This window comes from Pteropus medius, unplaced genomic scaffold (assembly GCF_902729225.1).
Source record: "Pteropus medius unplaced genomic scaffold, Ma_sr-lr_union100, whole genome shotgun sequence".
Classification (NCBI taxonomy): Eukaryota; Metazoa; Chordata; class Mammalia; order Chiroptera; family Pteropodidae; genus Pteropus; species Pteropus medius.
Window position 1 is genome coordinate 27,035,152 of NW_024349519.1, and position 18,079 is coordinate 27,053,230.

Genomic DNA, 18,079 nt, shown 5'->3' on the forward strand with positions numbered 1-18,079 from the left:
ACGGAGCCCTTTTCAGTGACAAATATTGATGCCCAAAGTGTCTGCGCTCTCCCGCCCCCAAACGTTAAGAAAAGGCACCCGCGAAAGGGGGACATAAAAAGTTAACAATGCTGTGAAAATATGTTTGCAGAAAATAGACAATCGTTGGATTAAACGTATTCAAGTATGAAATAATGCCTTTTTGTGTCAAAACTTGGGCGATGGGCGGGTACAAAAGTTCCCTGTGGCAGCTACTTGCTCCCTTTGTGAGCAGTGCGCTTTGGCGTCTCCACTTGGGCGCATTACTCAGAGCCCTCTAAGCGCGATTGTTTCTCCCTTTCTAATGACATTTACCGGATCAAAACATGCTGTTAATTCGATCAGAAGGCTTCACCCTCCCTGACAAAGCCACAATAATTTCTCCTGAAGTTTGTTAAATTGACCAAAATTAGGCAAATGAATAGGGGTCTGTAGGCGCCCTCTCTCGCAGGTGACGTCGCATAATGCTCGCCTGGGCCAGCTGCATTCCCCCTTTTCTTCTCGGCCCACTCTTCTCCGTGTTGCCCCCCAATCTTCCCACCCCCCATCCTCCCCCCCCCCGACCCCCAACGCATGCCTGTTCTCCTCCCCACACTCGGTATTATTAAAATTTAGCCCAATGGGAAACTATTCATACTTTTCAATGGACATTTTCTTATAGGATAATAGGCTACAAATTGAGCCTCTTCCCCTGTGAAGACGGAGCCCGGGGGCGGGGGGCGGGGGGAGGAAGAAAGCGAGCAACTTGGTCAGGGAGTAGAGGGGAGCGTCGCGTGCCAAAGACTGGCGGGAGGGGCGAAGCGAGGCGGGAGCCTCGTGTGCCAGCCGCAGCCCCACACCTGCCGGGATGTCCGGACAAATAAAGCGGTGTAAACAAAAAGGGGGGAGATGGACGTGTCACCAAGTCGTGTGAGAAAGCCTGGGAACAAACGGGGCGCCTCCGTCTCCAAGAGCTCTCCCTTGAACCCGGCGGAACAGCCTATTAAAGGCTTACTTAATTACTTTAATGACTCTGGACAGGCTTTAAAACGCACTCGGCGCTGGGACTGCGGGCTTGCTGGGATTTGTAAACAGGCGATCGTGTGAGACTCAGCGGTGGGACTAAAGGAGGCGACACTGTTTTGTGAGGGTCCTCGCCCCCCGGTGCCCACGGCTGCTGCGCCCCTGCGCTCGGTGCCTGCTGCTAGCGCTCGCTCGCCCGCTGGCCCCAGTTTACCGCCTCCTTTTCCTGCCCCGGCTGTTGCCATGCAAATGTTATTCCCCGCTGATCACGTGTCCTTTGAAGGGCCACGTGGATTAACAAAGCTGATCTGCCCCAAGCTCGCCCCCCTCGTCTGCTAATTTTTTTTTCTAAACTTCTTTAAAACTGATCTCGAATGCATACATCCCCCAAACGCAGCTCCCTTAATCCTATGGAATAATTCAAATCGTGAATGCACTTGGAGCTCTAGATGACCGCTTTATAAGGCAGCCCCTCAGAGCTGGGAGGCTGCAGTCTACCTGGGACACTCGAGGAGGCACACGAGGAGAGTGGACGGGTGTCTGGCGCCAACGCCTCTCCCGAGGGTGCGTTCTGACCAGGATGTCAGACAAGCTTAAGGAACGCAAAGTGAGTCGGCTGAGCCCAGACGGCTCTTGCGCCCTGATGGTCTGACTCCCCAAGCGTTCAACTGGCTGGGCTGACGGCAGGGATATGGCCACACCAGACTTCCGTACAAGAATCCTGAGTGGTCTGGGAAGGGAATGAGGATAGAAGAGACGCGTCGCCCGGGGAGGAGCCCACGCCTGGTGGCCACCTCCCCACTGCCCTGGCGCTCAACTTGGTGGTGTGGCCCAGCCGGTGGGGAGGCTGGAAGAGGAGCGCAACAGTGCGGGCGTTAGAGAACAGAATTTGTTTGATCCAAGTGTAGAGGGGCAGGGACTCCTGCCGGGGGCGAGTCCCTTGGCAGCGTTAGGGGCACGCAACCACAGCCGTGCCTTTGTCAACTCTCTGGGCAAAGCCATCCTAAACATACAAACTTCTGTTCGCAGAGAACCCCTGTTTCCCACAAAGTGATAGAAAAAAGGAGGAGGGACCGGATTAACCGCTGTTTGAACGAGCTGGGCAAGACGGTGCCCATGGCCCTGGCGAAGCAGGTAAAGTTGAAGCCGAGAATAGGGTGCCAGGCGCCGGGGATTATCTGCTGCCACATTCGGCCTAGATACCAGGAGTCTGGGGACAGAGAGGGCCCTGCATGTGGGCCTCCTTCCCTGGGGCGCCTGAACGCTGAGTGAGCCCCAGGCAGCCCTCGCGTAGATTCAAAGCAGCGCCCTGCTCGCTGGTCCTCTCCAGATAAAACCGTGTACCCAGCCAGCCAGGGCTGGCCTGCGCCCGCTGGGCCGCTGCGAGGAGCCCTTCCTCCTTTTGCAGAGTTCTGGGAAGCTGGAGAAGGCGGAGATCCTCGAGATGACCGTTCAGTACCTGAGGGCCCTGCACTCTGCTGATTTTCCCCGGGGAAGGGAAAAAGGTGGGCGCGGGATGGGCAAAGGGAAACCTGGGCAGGGAGCGTGCGCCACAGAAACCGGGGTGTGAGAGTGGTTGTGAAGGGGCGCGCGGGAGAGGTCTTTCTGGACACTGCCAAAGCGGGTGCGGGCCGGAGTCGTGCGATAGCTAAGCGGGGCTGGAGAACAGGTTTCTGGGAATATTGATTCCGTTGCCTCCTCTCCATTGCGCTTTCTCCGACTCCAGACTGGGTAGAGGAGAGGATAGATCTCAAATGGGAACTTTGGCCAGTGTGATGGGAGGTGCCTGGCATCCGCCTTGGGCTCCCGGTAGAGAAAGGGCCGCTCACGGTTTTTTCCTTTCCACGGTTTTTCTCGCCCCTCCAGCAGAACTACTAGCGGAGTTTGCTAACTACTTCCACTACGGCTACCACGAGTGTATGAAGAACCTGGTTCATTACCTCACCACTGTGGAGCGGATGGAGACCAAGGACACCAAGTATGCGCGCATCCTTGCCTTCCTGCAGTCCAAGGCCCGCTTAGGTGCCGAGCCAGCCTTTCAGCCGCTGGGATCACTCTCAGAGCCGGATTTCTCCTATCAGCTGCACCCAGCAGGGTCCGAGTTCGCAGGCCACAGCCCTGGCGAGGCCTCCGTGTTCCAGCAGGGCGCAGCTCCCGGGTCCTTCCCTTGGCCTCATGGCGCAGCCCGCAGCCCGGCACTGCCCTACCTGCCCAGCGCGCCCGTGCCGCTCTCGAGCCCCGCGCAGCAGCACAGCCCCTTCCTAGCGCCAGTGCAGGGCTTGGACCGGCATTACCTCAACCTGATCGGCCACGCCCACCCCAGCGCCCTCAACTTGCACACGCCCCAGCATCCCCCGGTGCTCTGACGCTTGGGTGCCCACCAGATTTCTCTGCGCTTTAGGCGCTGCTTAGGAGAAATACTGTATATTGTACAGGTGTAAATACTGTGGCGACAAATAGCTGGGTGGAGGAAGGCCAAGAGTGAATTAATCTTCTGAAGGATCTCCCCCTAGCAATAAATGATTTTTGGTAAAGACCAAAAGAGGTGGATTTCTTTGTTAACTTTTGTTCCTCCACAACCCATGCTCCTGGAGATGCCGAGGGCGCGAGGCTGATACGGACCAAGTTGCCTGCCTTCAGTGATTTGGGGACGGGGTCCCACTGCGGGGGAGGTGGACAAGGCTAAATAGAGGCGTCGCTTGGGGATAGGATTCGCGGCTCCCCCAGGGCTCCAGAGCAGCACTGCCTAGCCCGCATCTTAAGTATCTGCCTTGGAGAAGGGTGGACCCGAGGAACAGGGCCATTGGCTCTCAGAAAATGTAAATCGAAGGACCCGCTCCAAACCGGCTTTGGCGGATTTTCGCCAGCTCGGACCTAGGTGCCTCTCTTACCCCAAACAAGACCCGGGGACCCGCGCACACCAAGCGCCCACTGGTCTGGAGCGCAGCGACCCTCTGGCCAGTAGGATGCGTGACACTATGTTTACAGCTTTAACACGTCTCTGTAGAAAAATATATAGAGGCAGTAACTTCTGTGTTATGGCTGAAAAACAACATACGACGAAGTTTTAATTTTTGGATGACAACTACCAGGCGCCCGAGGGTTCGGGAAGTTGGCATTGCCTTTTACGCACAGACCAGCTCAACTTCGTGGGGAGCTGGACTACAGGGTGAGGCCAGCAATGACTGGGTTGGAGACACGCCCTCCCAAGGGACTGTTCCCTCTGCGGATCCCCAGTATGCGGCCACTGGTGCGGGGCTGAGACGCTGGGTTCTCGGTTCAGGTTCTCAGGCCTGGTGAGCAAAGGTTTCCCCTCTTACCCTCTCCCTGGGGTGGGGAGGGTGTGTGTGGTGTGGGGAGGGGCGGATTTTAACCTCACGCCACCCAGTATATTGGTAAGTATGGGGTCTAGGGGAGATATGGCTAATATCTTTAGGGGAGTGTGGCTTTTAATTCCAGTTGGATCTGTGCCTTATCCACTAAACGGCAATACATTTAAAATAGCAAACTAAAATCAAGTTTTTCTAAGCCCCCAACAGCAAAATGAACCTTGCTGTTGTTTTATATAAACAGGTAAAATGAATGAGGTACCCAACAGCTAAAATTGTGTTGTGAGGATTTAAAAATTTTTTCCTTCATTGATTTTTTTTCTTTGTTCTCCTTAGCTTTGATGCCCTTTAAATAATTAGAAATTCTGTAGTAGCTTTTCCTGTTTTCCAGAAGCCATTTAGCTCAACTACCATGATTTGTCTTCATCCAGATTAGCTGGAGGACAATAAATTAACTTATTCCATTCCTGTGGACAGGGTTTAAGGGAGCTCTGACCTAGACTGTTTACAGAGGTCATGGAATAGGATGACCTGCAATTTGTAAACCGTCAAACTTGATTATACAGAGACAGGACAAAACAAAACACCTCATTACACTGCCCACAAAGTAAAGCTTAAATTTGTATGTTTTGGGAGGCAGGAGGAATCTATAAACTTTAGAAAAGGTCTTGTAAGTAAGGGGTTCTTGCCCTTACATACACTACATGTCACTACAATACTTTTCTAAAAAATGTGAGATGCAAACAAATATCTCCTCCCTTATAATCTCTATAGTTGGAGCATGAAAGTGAATGTAAGGCCAAGAGGCCTCTGGATAACAAATATACATTGAGCAATATGAGCTGAAAACAAATTATGCAGAAATGGGAGAATGCATGGTGCCTATTATTGGAACACATGTCTTACACCCATTTTCATCTGTGCTGGATACAGAATATGAAGAAGGCCTTTCAGGCTTTTTTTCCTCTAAGCATTAAGCCAATCTGAATTCCCTTTGGCAGTGAAGCATTAAAGATATAGTGTTACCCTGGAAATATAAATTATTAATATATTCAGCATTTTTGTCACTTCTCAACTGTTAACCAAATTAGACAAAACTTTCTTTTGCTAAGTAGATTTTCTCTTTGGGATTAGCTTTGGGAATGCACAGGGCCACCACAGCAAAAACTTTGGTCATTTACATATAATTTTGCAAACTTCCACTGGCCCATGACAGTCTTTATACCTCAAATGTTGGTATTCTTGATTTTTTTTTTCTTTCTCATTTAACTGTGGAGGATAAAACCCTGCTTTGGATTTACAATGACTTTAGGATAAAAGTTTTCCTCCCCTTTCTTTTCCCCCCTTTCTGTGTGTGTGTGTGTGTGTTTCTGAACCCTTCACCCAAAGTTCCAATCCTCCAGGCTTGGCCAAAAGTCAAACTTGGAATTGTTTGACTTTGCAAAAAGATTTAAAATGTCACTACAAAATGGAATTGATTCAAATCAGATTGTGACATTAATGTGTTCTTCTTGCACATTCTCTGACAACACATTACTTCCATCCTCCCTATCCCAAACCTCCCAACTCTTCCCCGCTCTGTCTGAGTCTCTTATGCCCAATCCCTCTACTCTTTCTTTTAAGTAAGTTGTATAGTAATGGTTTCCAAGAGAGCCTCAACCTAACTCAGAAATAACAAAAAACAAAAAACAGTGGGTTTGGCTGGAGATGACCCATTGTGATGCCTCTGAAAGGGGCAACCTCTTGTTTCTTGGGCTTCATCCTCGAGTGGGCAAGAATAAAAATAATCATCCCCATGAAATCAAAGGTTTTCTCCAGAGGCTTGAGGAACAAAGCTGATGGCTGGTGCTTTGGGTTGGTCCCTGTAACTCTGCAGGGCTAGAACGAGGAGCTTCCAGGCACTCCGGCCGCCCCTGCCGAAAGGGCGGTAATACAGAGCTCACTTGTGCTTCCAAGCGTTATTGAACAAACACTGCACCGTGTGTCAGTGGAGGCCCTCCAGTCTAGGCTGCTAGATACCAGGCAAGGAAGGTGGAAGAGCCGCTGTATAAGTGCCTAACTGACCCCACAAGAGTATGGAATTCCTAGGAACCTGGCAATGGGTGTCTGCCTTGAGTAACACACCAGGAAAATGAAGGCAATACGGGGCATGTAGTAGAAGCTCAATAAATATGTTTGTGGAATGACTGAATGAATTGCCTAACAGTGATAAGTCTCTGAGAATTCTGCATCTCCCCCAGACCTCTTATTCTGGCCCTCAGTCCCCACTTCAGCAGAGACCAGAAAGTAGCTGTACACCTGTCCAGACATCTGTTGAGTAATCTACATGTTTTGAGGAGTTGTCAGATGGAGCAATGACCCTGCCTTTTCCTAAAACATCTACCTAGTGGTCTGACAGCAGGAGACGATGCTTGGCCTGCATGGGGGTTACCTTCAGGCCCAGCTAAATGCAGACCCCAAATACAAGATTTGAATTCAGAGCTAGCCTGATGAGGGCTCTGCTCCTTTCGCATGGGAAAGATCCAAGACTGGGCTGATTCTACCCACTTTTCTCTCCCATTAGGTGTTCAGAGTGTGGCTTCTAAGACCAAACTACCTAGATTTGCATTCCCGCTCTACTGAGTACTAGCTGTGTGCCTTTGGGTAAACTGCTAAGCCTCTCTGTGTCTGTTTGGTCATCTATAAAACATACATATACATATACATATATCTATAAAAGTACATATACTTGACAGGGTTGCTATGAGGATTAAGTGAATTGGTACATTCAAAGCACTCTAGACAGTGCCTGATCCAGAGTGAATGTTCAATAAATGCTAGCTATTATAATATCTATTACTACCTCCCTTCTCCCAAAGGGTCAGATCCTTGGGGCCACTTAAAACTAAAAAACAAAATGCGAAGGCAAATCATGAAAAAATGTTAACCTTGGGGCTTGTTCTTAAACCCTAAGGCTTGTTCTGGAACAAGGCAATATTCTTCCCTTAGGGTAAGTGGGGACAGGGTGCTTTAATTCCATTCCATGGTCAATTTGGGGGCTCTGAGACCTACTCCAAGCTATGATCGATAGGCAGAGCCCCTCTCTCCACTCTTTCATATACAGAAATCTGGCCTCATGTATTCTTGCAACGGCTTGTATACCTGCATTCCCACATTCTCTCTCCAGTTATACATTCTAATGTCTATTAACATATAAATCTTGGCCATTGAAAATTCTTTTTTGAAAGAAAGGGTAAAGAAACTAATTCAATATTCCTTAAATATACTTCCTATGGCAGCTTTATGTTCTTCTTAGCATTTCCCCCAATTTTCCCTGCATTCAAGTCTTTTTATCTATTCTATTCATCAGCTGTCTGTTCTACTCTTGGCTCCAGACTCAACCCTTGGTGTAGGTTATAGCTCTGCTGCAGACCTCTCACTCCCTTTCTCACTTGGCCTTCAGTTCTCATTCTCCCTAGTCTTCTGATTCCTTGGCTCCAGACATCTGATTCTCCATGTACTATGGCTTGGTGTTAAGAATTTATCTGTGTACATGTATATGTCCCACGTAGACGGAGATTACTGGAGTAACACTCTTAATATCTCTCAGCAGTCCTCTCTTATTCTTCAGCTATCTGATTGCAGTGTTTGGAAGGCAGACACAGGTATGCTCACCTAAGCCCCTATCTCTCTGGGTGCCAACCTACCCACAAGAAGCAAGCAAGCATTTCCTACCGGGCTGGTTGAAAGATTTCTAGCTCTTCCTGTACTTTAATTTCAAGGTGAAATGTTACAAGCCTGCTCTCTGCACACTGAAGTCGCATCCTCCAATCAGTTGCAAAACAGACATTTTTAACTCCACCTGACACCCACATCTCATAGGATTCTGGGCACAGATTGGAGAAAAAATGACTTTATTTTTGAATACCTTAAAACCCCAGAACCTAGACGCCTATATGTGTATGGCTGAGAAAGAAGATACATGTATATGTCAGCATGCATCAAGCAGTGCAGAAGTACCTGCACATGTGTGTGCACAGTGTTTGCTTGTGCATACATATATGCACATGGGTGGACAAACTGGGACCAAGGAAAGGGCCACTCACTGAAAAGAATTGCTATGTTAGAGCTGGAGGGATTTCTGGCTTGCTTGGAAGAGGAGCAGCAATCATGAAGGTCTGCAAATCTGTCCCATTATAATCTTTAACAAACCCTCTATACGGTAGTTAGAGCTGAAGCAAAGCATGAGAGGCGGCAGGCAGTGTTATGTGTTGGGCCATGGGAGACAGCAGGAAAGTTACCGAAACCATAGGAGAAGGCAGTGGGAAGTTTGGAGCAGGAACTCTGGGCTGAGCTATAAAGAGAGGGTACAAGGAAAAAGGATCCCCAAGAAAAATGGGAGCCTGGGCACTTTTCATTTTCTCTATTCCCAACTAGCCTCATTTATTATGTTTAGCTTAAAAGCAAGAGTCAATAAAAATATATTAGTAAAACCTTTATGAATATAATGAAACTCCTGACTATCATATTTCTAGGAGCCCTTGCAATGTTTGATGAAACAAAAGTAAGCCTCCTTTATTGTTTTTTAAAAGGTGTATCAGTAGAGGTCTTTCACCAAAAAATTTTCATTTCTACCCACTAACACCAAAATTTTTTATATAAACATGATTTTTGTTTTATATTTGTCAGAATATAAATCTGTGATCTAGCCTTGTTTCTTTTTCTAAATACAACCTGAAGTGCAATTAGTGAAGAAATAAACTGCTACGAAAGGACAGAACACACACGAGTTTTAGGACTATAACAACCCATCTCTGTACTTTTTGGATGTATTGTCTGCCATCCATGTGGCACAGTCATAACGGCAACCGTGTAGCCTCAGCAATACTGGGGGTGGGGGGTGGAGTATGCGGGAGCCAACTCTGGGCACTTGGGAGAAGCTGTTTTGAAAAAAGTCAAACTGGGGGGAAGGTTATTTGCAAATTTATATTCTAGCCACAGCCACAAGCAATTAATTTATGAAAGCTTGAAGAATCTGATTTCACAAACTCTTCCTTCTCTGATACATGGTAAAGAGGTAGACAAATAGAACTGAACCACGTCTGAACTACATTACAGCTCAGTCAAAAAGACAACAGCAATGTGGATATTGTCAAATTGGAACTGAATAACAACTATTCTGACCCTAGGCTGATGATGACCCCAAACATGTGGTGAGGAGAGGCTGCAAGGGAAGGCATTTCATTGCTGTATCATTAATTTCAGTGGGAAGAAGTTGAGCTAAGAATTTCAAAGAATACAATTAAAAATCGAAAGATAATTTTTAAAACTACTGAAAGTATGTTATCTTGGTACGAAAAAAATATTTATCAGTGAAACAACATTTTCAAATCTTTTCAATTACGTATTACAGAGAAACCGGGAAAGCAGAATATACTTTGGATTACACGATGGAGTTTAGAAAACCGTAATTCCCACGAAGCATCAAATGACTTTCTATGAGGACAATCCTGTAGGTAATAACCAAGTGATGTGGGTAGAGAATACATGATGGATTTATGTTGCACCTGATAGTGATATGGTACATCAGGTGTTTCCTGTGGTTAGCAAGTTTCCTCCAAAAAAGATTTGTAGTTTATTTTTCCATTTAACTTCTGGTCATACTTTGACAGAGCATGATAAACCTCATCCTCATTAAGGAGGCCTTTGCATTGCTTAAGAACTGACCTAAATTCTGGGATGGAAAAGTAGCCACTACTGCCAACACCTAACTCCTTAAAAGATTGCTGCAGGGTCTTCCAGGCACCCTGGAGCTACAGAAGAGAAAATTATTTCACAAACTCTTCCTCTTCAAATAAATATATCAAAAAATAGATGCTTCCTCCCTTCCTTTCTCCCCTTCTTTCTCTACCTGCCCCCCTGACCCGCTCACCAGCTTCCCCCGCCCCCTTATAGGGTAGGATCCAGTTATCCTGAGGGTTCCTTTTGAGGCTCTTAATTGAGGCAAAGCCATCCATACCAAGTGGAAAGGAAACCACTTGGATTTTACTTCCAGATCTACTCTCACCCTAGACTCACAATCTGTTGCCCCTGGATTTAGTGCTATCACTTGACCAATCTCACCCCCTTCTCCTAAACTCCATATCCAAACAGTCATCAGGCCTTGTTGATTTTACCTCCTATCTCTTGAATCCATCCATTTCTACCTCTCTGCCACAGCTACAGATCAGGCTGCCAATGTCCCTATTGAGCTTTCCACCAATTCTACGAGCCTCCATTTTTGCTCCCTCTAATTCATTTTCAACATAGCAGCCAGAGTGATTTTTTTCCCTAAAACACCAATCTGAAATTCCTGTTTATAACTATTCGATGTCTGCCTAATACTAATACTCTTAGGATAAAGTCCAAGTTCCTTGTCAGGTTGTCCCACTGCATACTTCTCAGGCCTCATTGCTTGACACTACCCCAAGAGCAGCATCAGCTACACTGACCTCCTTCATTCCTCAGGTGTACAGAGCTCTCTTTCAATGCCAGGCTATTGTGAATATTAATTTCAGAGGCAAAAGACAGGTCAGAGCACTTTTTCCCTTAAGCAACTGGTTAGCGCACTGAGACCTGCTGACTCTTCTCTAATGAAAAGTTGATCTTTATTCTCAGGTGAACGGAAATGCATAAATGCAGCAATATTGAATTTAAAAAAAAAAATTCAAACAACTCTCTCTCTGAAGTGGCTTCAGAAATTCTAGGTACGAAACACTGACAAAATTATATGAAATTTATACCCTGGTCTATATGTTTTCTTTTTTTTTTTTTTTTCCTGGACTTTTATAATCAAACAATATCATTATTTGAAGCATTAAATACTATCGCATGGTCTCTGGAGCTAAACTGCTTGGGTTGGAGGCCTAGCTCTGCCATTTTCTACTCCTATGACCTTAAACAAATTATTTAACAGCTCTGTTCTTCAGTTCCCATCAGTTCAACGGAATGATCGTAGTTATCCTACAGAGCTGATGGGAGGACTGAATGGGTTTGTAGAAAGTAGTGCCTGGCCAATGGTTGGTGCCCTGTAATTTAGCTATTACGACTGAAATCTGCATGAGACTAAAACAATTTCCTTTGAAATTGCTGCCTATTTACAGTGTTGAGCTTCTGAAAAGATAGTTTATCTTATCCAGTCATTGCCTCTTTTTTCCTTGAACCAGTTTTAATTTTAGTGTTTTCCTCTCTGCATCAGAAAAGACATCTAGAATGGAAGGAAGGAAGAAGAGATCTTTTGTTAGGACTCACTAGGTATCAGGTACAGAGGCAGCTCTAGAAGTTCTAAATAGTCAGAGCTCAGAGCTGCCGCCCGGTTGGAACAGGGCTGGGGGATTTGTTTTAAGGCTGCAAACATACTTTGTTGAGCTGATGGAAATTAAGAGAGAGCTAAATGCTACAAACGTACTCCTCGAAGTCTCCCCTCTCCCCTGACCTGGCACAGCATTAGGCACTCTCACTTCTCCATTTAATCGCCACAATAACCTCTCCAGTAGGTAATATTACCCTCAATTTTCAGATTTGATAACTCAGAGATCAAAGTCACATAGCTGTCTTGTGGTAGAACTAAGATTTGAAGTATAATGTTTGCTTCTCAGTCAAGTGCCCTTTATTCTATGCAACAGTTGACACAATCAGGAACATTTCTTATAATGGTTTGGATCTAAGTTCTGGAATACTCTTCTTGTGTAAAGCTGTGGTCCCCCAGGACCTCAGAATTGGGTAGTTGGGTATCCCAATGTACAATCTCTAAAATTCAGGTTTAAAAAAACATAACTTTTAAAAACAAATTACAAAAGGAGTATATGCTCATTGCAGAAAGTTAGAAACATAATGGGAAGTATAAAGATGATACCAAAACACCTATCATCCCACCATCTAGATATAAGCACTAACATTTTGGATATGTTTCCTTAAAACCTTTCCATGCACATACTCATTTTAAAATAAGTTTTAAGTAGCTCATACACTTTTATGGTATAAAATGTTAGAAGTACTAAAGGGTACAGAGTGAAAAGTCTCCCTGCCACCTCTGCCCCCAGCCATCCAATGCCCCTCCTAGGAAATAATCACCATTATCAGTTTTTAATGCACTCCTTAAAAGACAGTCCGTGCATACACATAAACTGAGTAATTTTTCAATTATCTTTTTTTTAAAAAATGGTACATTATATGAGTAAATACAAACATATATCTCATTTTTCTTACTCTCTAGATCTGACTCACCTTCTGTCTCCTTTAGCATCACATCTCCTTCCCAGCATTTCACAGTCAGTCATATTCATTCACGTTGTTGCACAGGCCAGTCAAAATCACCTTAAAGATCCCAGTGGGAGAAGGATCAAGTTCTTGAAACTCTTCTGAAATCATCCCATAAATACTCCACCTGAAAGAGATGAAGAATCAGAAAGTACATGGTGCTGCGTCTCTTCAGCAGAGCTGTACATATTTCAGGATGTGTGATGTTATATCACAGGTGTCTGCAAAACGTCCTTCCAGGACATTAAGTCTTTCTAAGGAGTAGGAGTCACTGGGTCTAAATAACTTGCTTATTCTGACTCCTTACAATTCTGTCTTCTAAAATACTTGTAATTTCCTAAACTAGCCAAGCTCTTCCCAGCCTTTGCATGTGCCCTCTCTTCTTTCTTCTAGAAAATCATTCCATTACTATCAAAACATCCTCACCTTCCTTCTTTACCTGGCAAATTTCAGCCTCCCCTGTAAGATGTAGCCACCAGATCTTTTGGAAAGCTTTCTCTGATACCCCATCTCCCTACCCCCACAATATCATTAGGCATATCTCTGTGTTACTCATTACGCCTGTGCAAAACCTCTATTATTCATTTGACAAGTACCTGTTACGTGTAGCCCATACATGTCAGGGACTGAGGAAATGGGAAGTAAGGCAAGTGATGTTCTGATAGCAGTCATAGAGTCTAATGGGGAAGAAATTAGGTAAGCAAATATTAAAGTATAATAAATTCTAAAAAGGAATATTCTGGGTGCTAGGGGGGTGGTATCCAGAGCAAAGGCTCCCAACTGGTTCGAATGAGGCAGAGAAAGTGACATTTCAGCTGATGCCTGAAGGAAGTGTTAGAATTAACTAGGTGAATGGAGAATAAAAGGAAGGAAGAGAGTTTCAGGTAGAGAACATCTTGTGTGAAGGCTCAGAAGCATGAGAGAGGGACTTCTGAGGAATTCATGGTTATCTGTAGCCAGTGAATTGTTTTAAGACTTGTTCAGATATGCTTTTAGAAAGATCACTCTGGTATAGGACTAGATACACAGGGACCGGTGTCTGCAACAGTTACACACGATTTCCTTATAAACAGTTGAAGCCCAATATCCGTTTATTTGAATTTCATAATTCTGCATTATTTGTGATTGCTCACTTATTTGAGCTCTTTAAAAGGCACTAGGTAATACTCGCCTTTTAGCACCTGAATCTAGAAGAGGTTAGCACAGAGTACAAGAAATGTCTATAAAAGATAAATGGTAGTACTTCCTTAGTACTACCATTCCTTAGTAGCTTAAGCTCTAAGATTAGACTCTTTTCTTGTCAAGTTGAATAAAGCAACATAAAATAGTCTTTTACTATTCTTTTAAAAATACATCATTGAATTTAAAAAGCAGTATCTTTTTAAACAAACACCAATTTCCAAACTTAACGAATAACAAGTATTACCTTCAATGTGGAAACAACTCAAAGATCCCAGCACAGGTGAGGGGTTTGTAGGCAGACACTGAAATTAATCTTTATGAAGGCAATGCTTGACACAGAAATGAATAATGACTCCAGTAGTATGTATTATGTGCGCATAAGAATAAAGGTCTTGATGTAAACATGGTCCAATGCATTGCTAAATTATGGTGACAGGATTATAAATGTTAGAGACTAAAGATAACGAAATACCTAATAAGAACTAAAGCCTTTCTAGAAATCTTGTTATTGTAAAATTAAACAAAGATACAGAAAACCACGTAAAACAAATGTTGGTTTAATGATTTAAGGTGAACACCTTTGTAACTACCACACAGATCAAGTAGAACTTTGCCATCTCTGTGTAGCCTCATCCCGATCCCAATCCCTTTCTCCTCATCTAAGTTACCACTATCCATTTATAGTATTCGCTTCCCTGGATTTTTTTTTTAAGTTTATCATCCAAATGTGCATCACTGGACAATACAGTTTAGTTTTTGTTTTGCTTATTAAAAAACATATGATATGTCTTTTAAATATCATTTAATCTATGGAGTCTCCCCTCCATCCCTTTCACTTTCCTTTTTTTCCCTTCGGTCATCATATATTTGATCCCCTTTACCCTTATCTGCCTCCTCCCTGCCCCTTTTCCTCTGGTAACTACTATACTATTGTCTGTCTCCATGAATTTTTGTTTGTCTTGTTTGTTGCTTTCAGTCTTATGTCCCACACAAGTGAAATCATATAGTTCTCAACTTTTTCTGTCTGATTTATTTCCCTCAGTGCGATAATCTCGAGATCCATTCATGTTGTCGCAAATGGCAGTATTTCACCTTTTCTTATGGCTGATTAATATTTCATTCTATTTATGTACCACATCTTTGTCCAATCATCTATCAAAGGGCACTTCAGTTGTTTTCATGTCTTGGCCACCATGAATAATGCCACTATGAATTTCATGGTACATATATCTTTATGGATAAGTGTTTTCAAATTTGGGGAGTAGAAAAGGGATTGCTGGGTCATATTGTAACTCTATTCTTAAATTTTTGAGGTAACTCCATACTGTTTTCCATAGTAGTTGTACCAATTTACATTTCCAGCAGTGTGAGGGTTCCTTTTTCCCCATAACCACTCCAACACTTGTTATTACTTGTCTTGTTGATAACAGCCATTCTAACAGGTGTGAGGTGGTATCTTATCACTTATATGTTAGAAAGACCAGGCTATTTGACCTGTACAGTTTTGCAGAGGCTGAGTTTTGCTGGTGGTAGACTCATGTGCAACTCAATATGTTCTTCTGGCTTCTATATCCTGCAGCGGGATCCAGAGGCTAAATCAGACTCAGGTTTGATCCCCTTGACAAAACCAACCACTTAAAGAAAACTGGAATGAACTATTAATAAGTCTCATATTTCACTTAGCCCCTTCAGAGTTGTACCCAGCTTCGCCTGTCTGCTCTGCTCTCGGTTGCATCCTGCTCTCAGTTGTCAGTCATGGAGATTCTCACTGTGTCTGCACTCCTTTTGGCTCTAAGAGCTCATTGAGCTAAGCAGTTCCTTTGACATGGAGAAAAATGACGACTACCTCTGCTTTAGGCAGAAGCTCCCTTGGCCCACTGAGTTGGAAGTTTCCAGGCCAGTTTATGCATTGACATCTCACCTTGTTTGCCAAATATTATTCTCAATCATATTGAAGAAAAAAAAATTGACTTTAAATTGCTCCAGTGAACTCCTTTAAAATTCTAAAATGTAACTTTATGTCACCTTTTATCTTCTGAATGCACTTTTGGCCCAAAGGCATTTAAAACAACAGAATAATTACCCATTATTGTCATCATCATATCCTATAATCCAGTTGATCAGAAATTAAGTTAGGTCATAGTAATGGATAGCTTAGAATGGTCATTCTAATAACTAAAATTTATGAAACATCATTCTTTGAAGAATTAAAAAAATACTTTAGTAATTCATCTTTCCTGAGGTGAAATAATAGATCCTATTTTTCAGATCAGACAGAGTCACATGGTCATTTACTCCGAACATGGCAATGACCAACCATTTAACTAGGGAGTCATCCTTGGCACTTTCCTCTCTCTTATCTTTACATACAATCCATCACCAAAATCTTAGATCCACTTTTCTCCATGTCCTTTGACATTCTCATAGTCCAAGCCACTATTTTTTACCTGTGGTGCTGCCACAGTTTCCTAACTGGTGTCTCAGGCTACACTTTTGGCTCCTCAAAATCTTATTTCCATACAACAGACTGCATGGCCTGTTCAAATGGAATTCAGATTATATTTTATTCCTTCACTAATTTCTTCAATAAATGCTCACTACTGCAGAAAAATCCAAACCCCTTACCACAATCAGCAAGACTTTAAAGTTAGTTGACTTTAAAGTCAACTAACTAGACACTAGCCAACCCCGCCAACCTCACTGCCTCCTGTGCTCCACCTAGGTCACTCTGCGCTGGTCGCCCTGGACTTCCCTCAGTGCTCATGTCCTTCTCAGTGTGGGGCCTTCAAATATTCCTCCACACTCTGCTCTTCACTCTTTCATTGTCAGGTTTCAGCAATACCTTCCTGGACCACCTACCAAAATCGGGCTCTCCCTCACTTACCCACTAAATATCTGGTGGTAGAAACCTGTTGTTTTTCTCCCTTTAAAATAGATATCACGATTATTTTAAATTGTGGTAAAATATACATAAGTTTACCATTTCAATCATCTTAAAGTGTATAGTTCTGTGGCATTCAGTGCATTTACATTGCTGTACAACTATTACCGACCATCCATCTCCAGAACTTTTTCATCGTCCTTTACTGAAACTCTACCCATTAAACAAACATTCCCCATTATTCCCTCCCCTTACCCACTGGCAAGCACCATTCTGCTTTCTGTCTCTATGAATTTGATTGACTATATGAGACATCTCATGGAAGTGGAATCAGTCAATATTTGTCCTTTTGTGTCTGGCTTATTTCACTTAGAATATCTTCAAGGTTTGTCCATGTTGTACCATGTGTCAGAGTTTCCTTCCTTTTTAAGGCTGAAAATATTACATTGTATATATATATACCACATTTTGTTTATCCATTCATCTGCTGATGGATACCTGGGTTGCTTCTACCTTTTGGCTTGTGTGAAAAATGCTGTTATGAACTTGGGTTACATATGTTTGTTCAAATCCTTGCTTTCAGTTCTTTTGGGTATACACCCAAAAGTAAAATTGCTAGATCATATGGTAATTCTATTTTTAATTTTGTGAGGAAGTGCATGCTGTTTTCCATGACTGTGCATCATTTTACATTCCCAAATGCACAAGGCTTCCAATTTCTCCATATTTCTCATCATTTTTTTTTAAATAATAATCATCCTTATGGATGTGAAGTAGTGTCTCATTGTGGTTTTGATCTGCATTTCTCTAATGATTTGTGAGCTTTTCCTGTGTTTATTTTTATATTTTTGTGTATCTGTGGAGAAATGTCTGTTCAAGTTCTTTGCCTGTTTTTAAACTGGGTTGTTTGTTTTTGTTGTCGTTGTTGAGTTATAGGTGTTCTTTATTTATTCTGGATATTAACCTTTTATCAGACATATGATTTGCAAATATTTCCTCTTCCTTGGGTTGTCTTTTCATTCTGTTGATGTGTCCTTTTAGGTACAAAAGTTTTAAATTTTGATGAAGTCCAATTTATCTATATTTTCTTTTATTGTCTGTGTTTTTGGCATCATATCCAACAGATAATTTATAATTTTTAACTATATATTCATCTGAATGTTTTACTTCATAAATGTATAACCTAATAGACTATAAGTTATACAAAGGCAGAAACCTCTGTTTTGTTCACCATCCTATTCTCAGTGCCTATACTGAGGCTGGTAACTAGTAGTTGTTCCAATACATATATTTGTAATCTGATGGATGCATATCTTCTGATGTTTTTAATTTGTGATGTACGATGGTATCCTATTAATTTGTATAGTTGGGAAAAATGCTGATTAATAAA

General features: G+C 43.3%; 1 protein-coding gene across 2 annotated transcripts; it reads left to right on the top strand.

Moving 5' to 3' along the window:
- The first annotated feature begins 1,174 nt into the window (after window positions 1–1,174).
- Window positions 1,175–3,562, top strand: HELT (helt bHLH transcription factor). 2 transcript variants are annotated; one of them, XM_039882846.1, is made up of 4 exons: window positions 1,175–1,627; window positions 2,050–2,154; window positions 2,429–2,525; window positions 2,887–3,562. In XM_039882846.1, the coding sequence occupies exons 1-4, from the start codon at window positions 1,601–1,603 to the stop codon at window positions 3,384–3,386; spliced, it is 729 nt and encodes a 242-aa protein (XP_039738780.1). In that variant the 5' UTR covers window positions 1,175–1,600; the 3' UTR covers window positions 3,387–3,562. The 2 variants fall into 2 exon arrangements, with proteins under 2 accessions (XP_039738780.1, XP_039738781.1); XM_039882847.1 differs by having other exon boundaries at window positions 2,890–3,562.
- The last annotated feature ends 14,517 nt before the right edge of the window (window positions 3,563–18,079 follow it).

Bases quoted from the DNA above. Each gene is read 5' to 3' on its own strand.
- HELT (XM_039882846.1), top strand. From the start codon at position 1,601: ATGTCAGACAAGCTTAAGGAACGCAAA. The intron at 1,628-2,049 runs GTGAGTCGGCTG...TTCTGTTCGCAG, and splicing joins ACAAGCTTAAGGAACGCAAA to AGAACCCCTGTTTCCCACAA. The intron at 2,155-2,428 runs GTAAAGTTGAAG...CTCCTTTTGCAG, and splicing joins CCATGGCCCTGGCGAAGCAG to AGTTCTGGGAAGCTGGAGAA.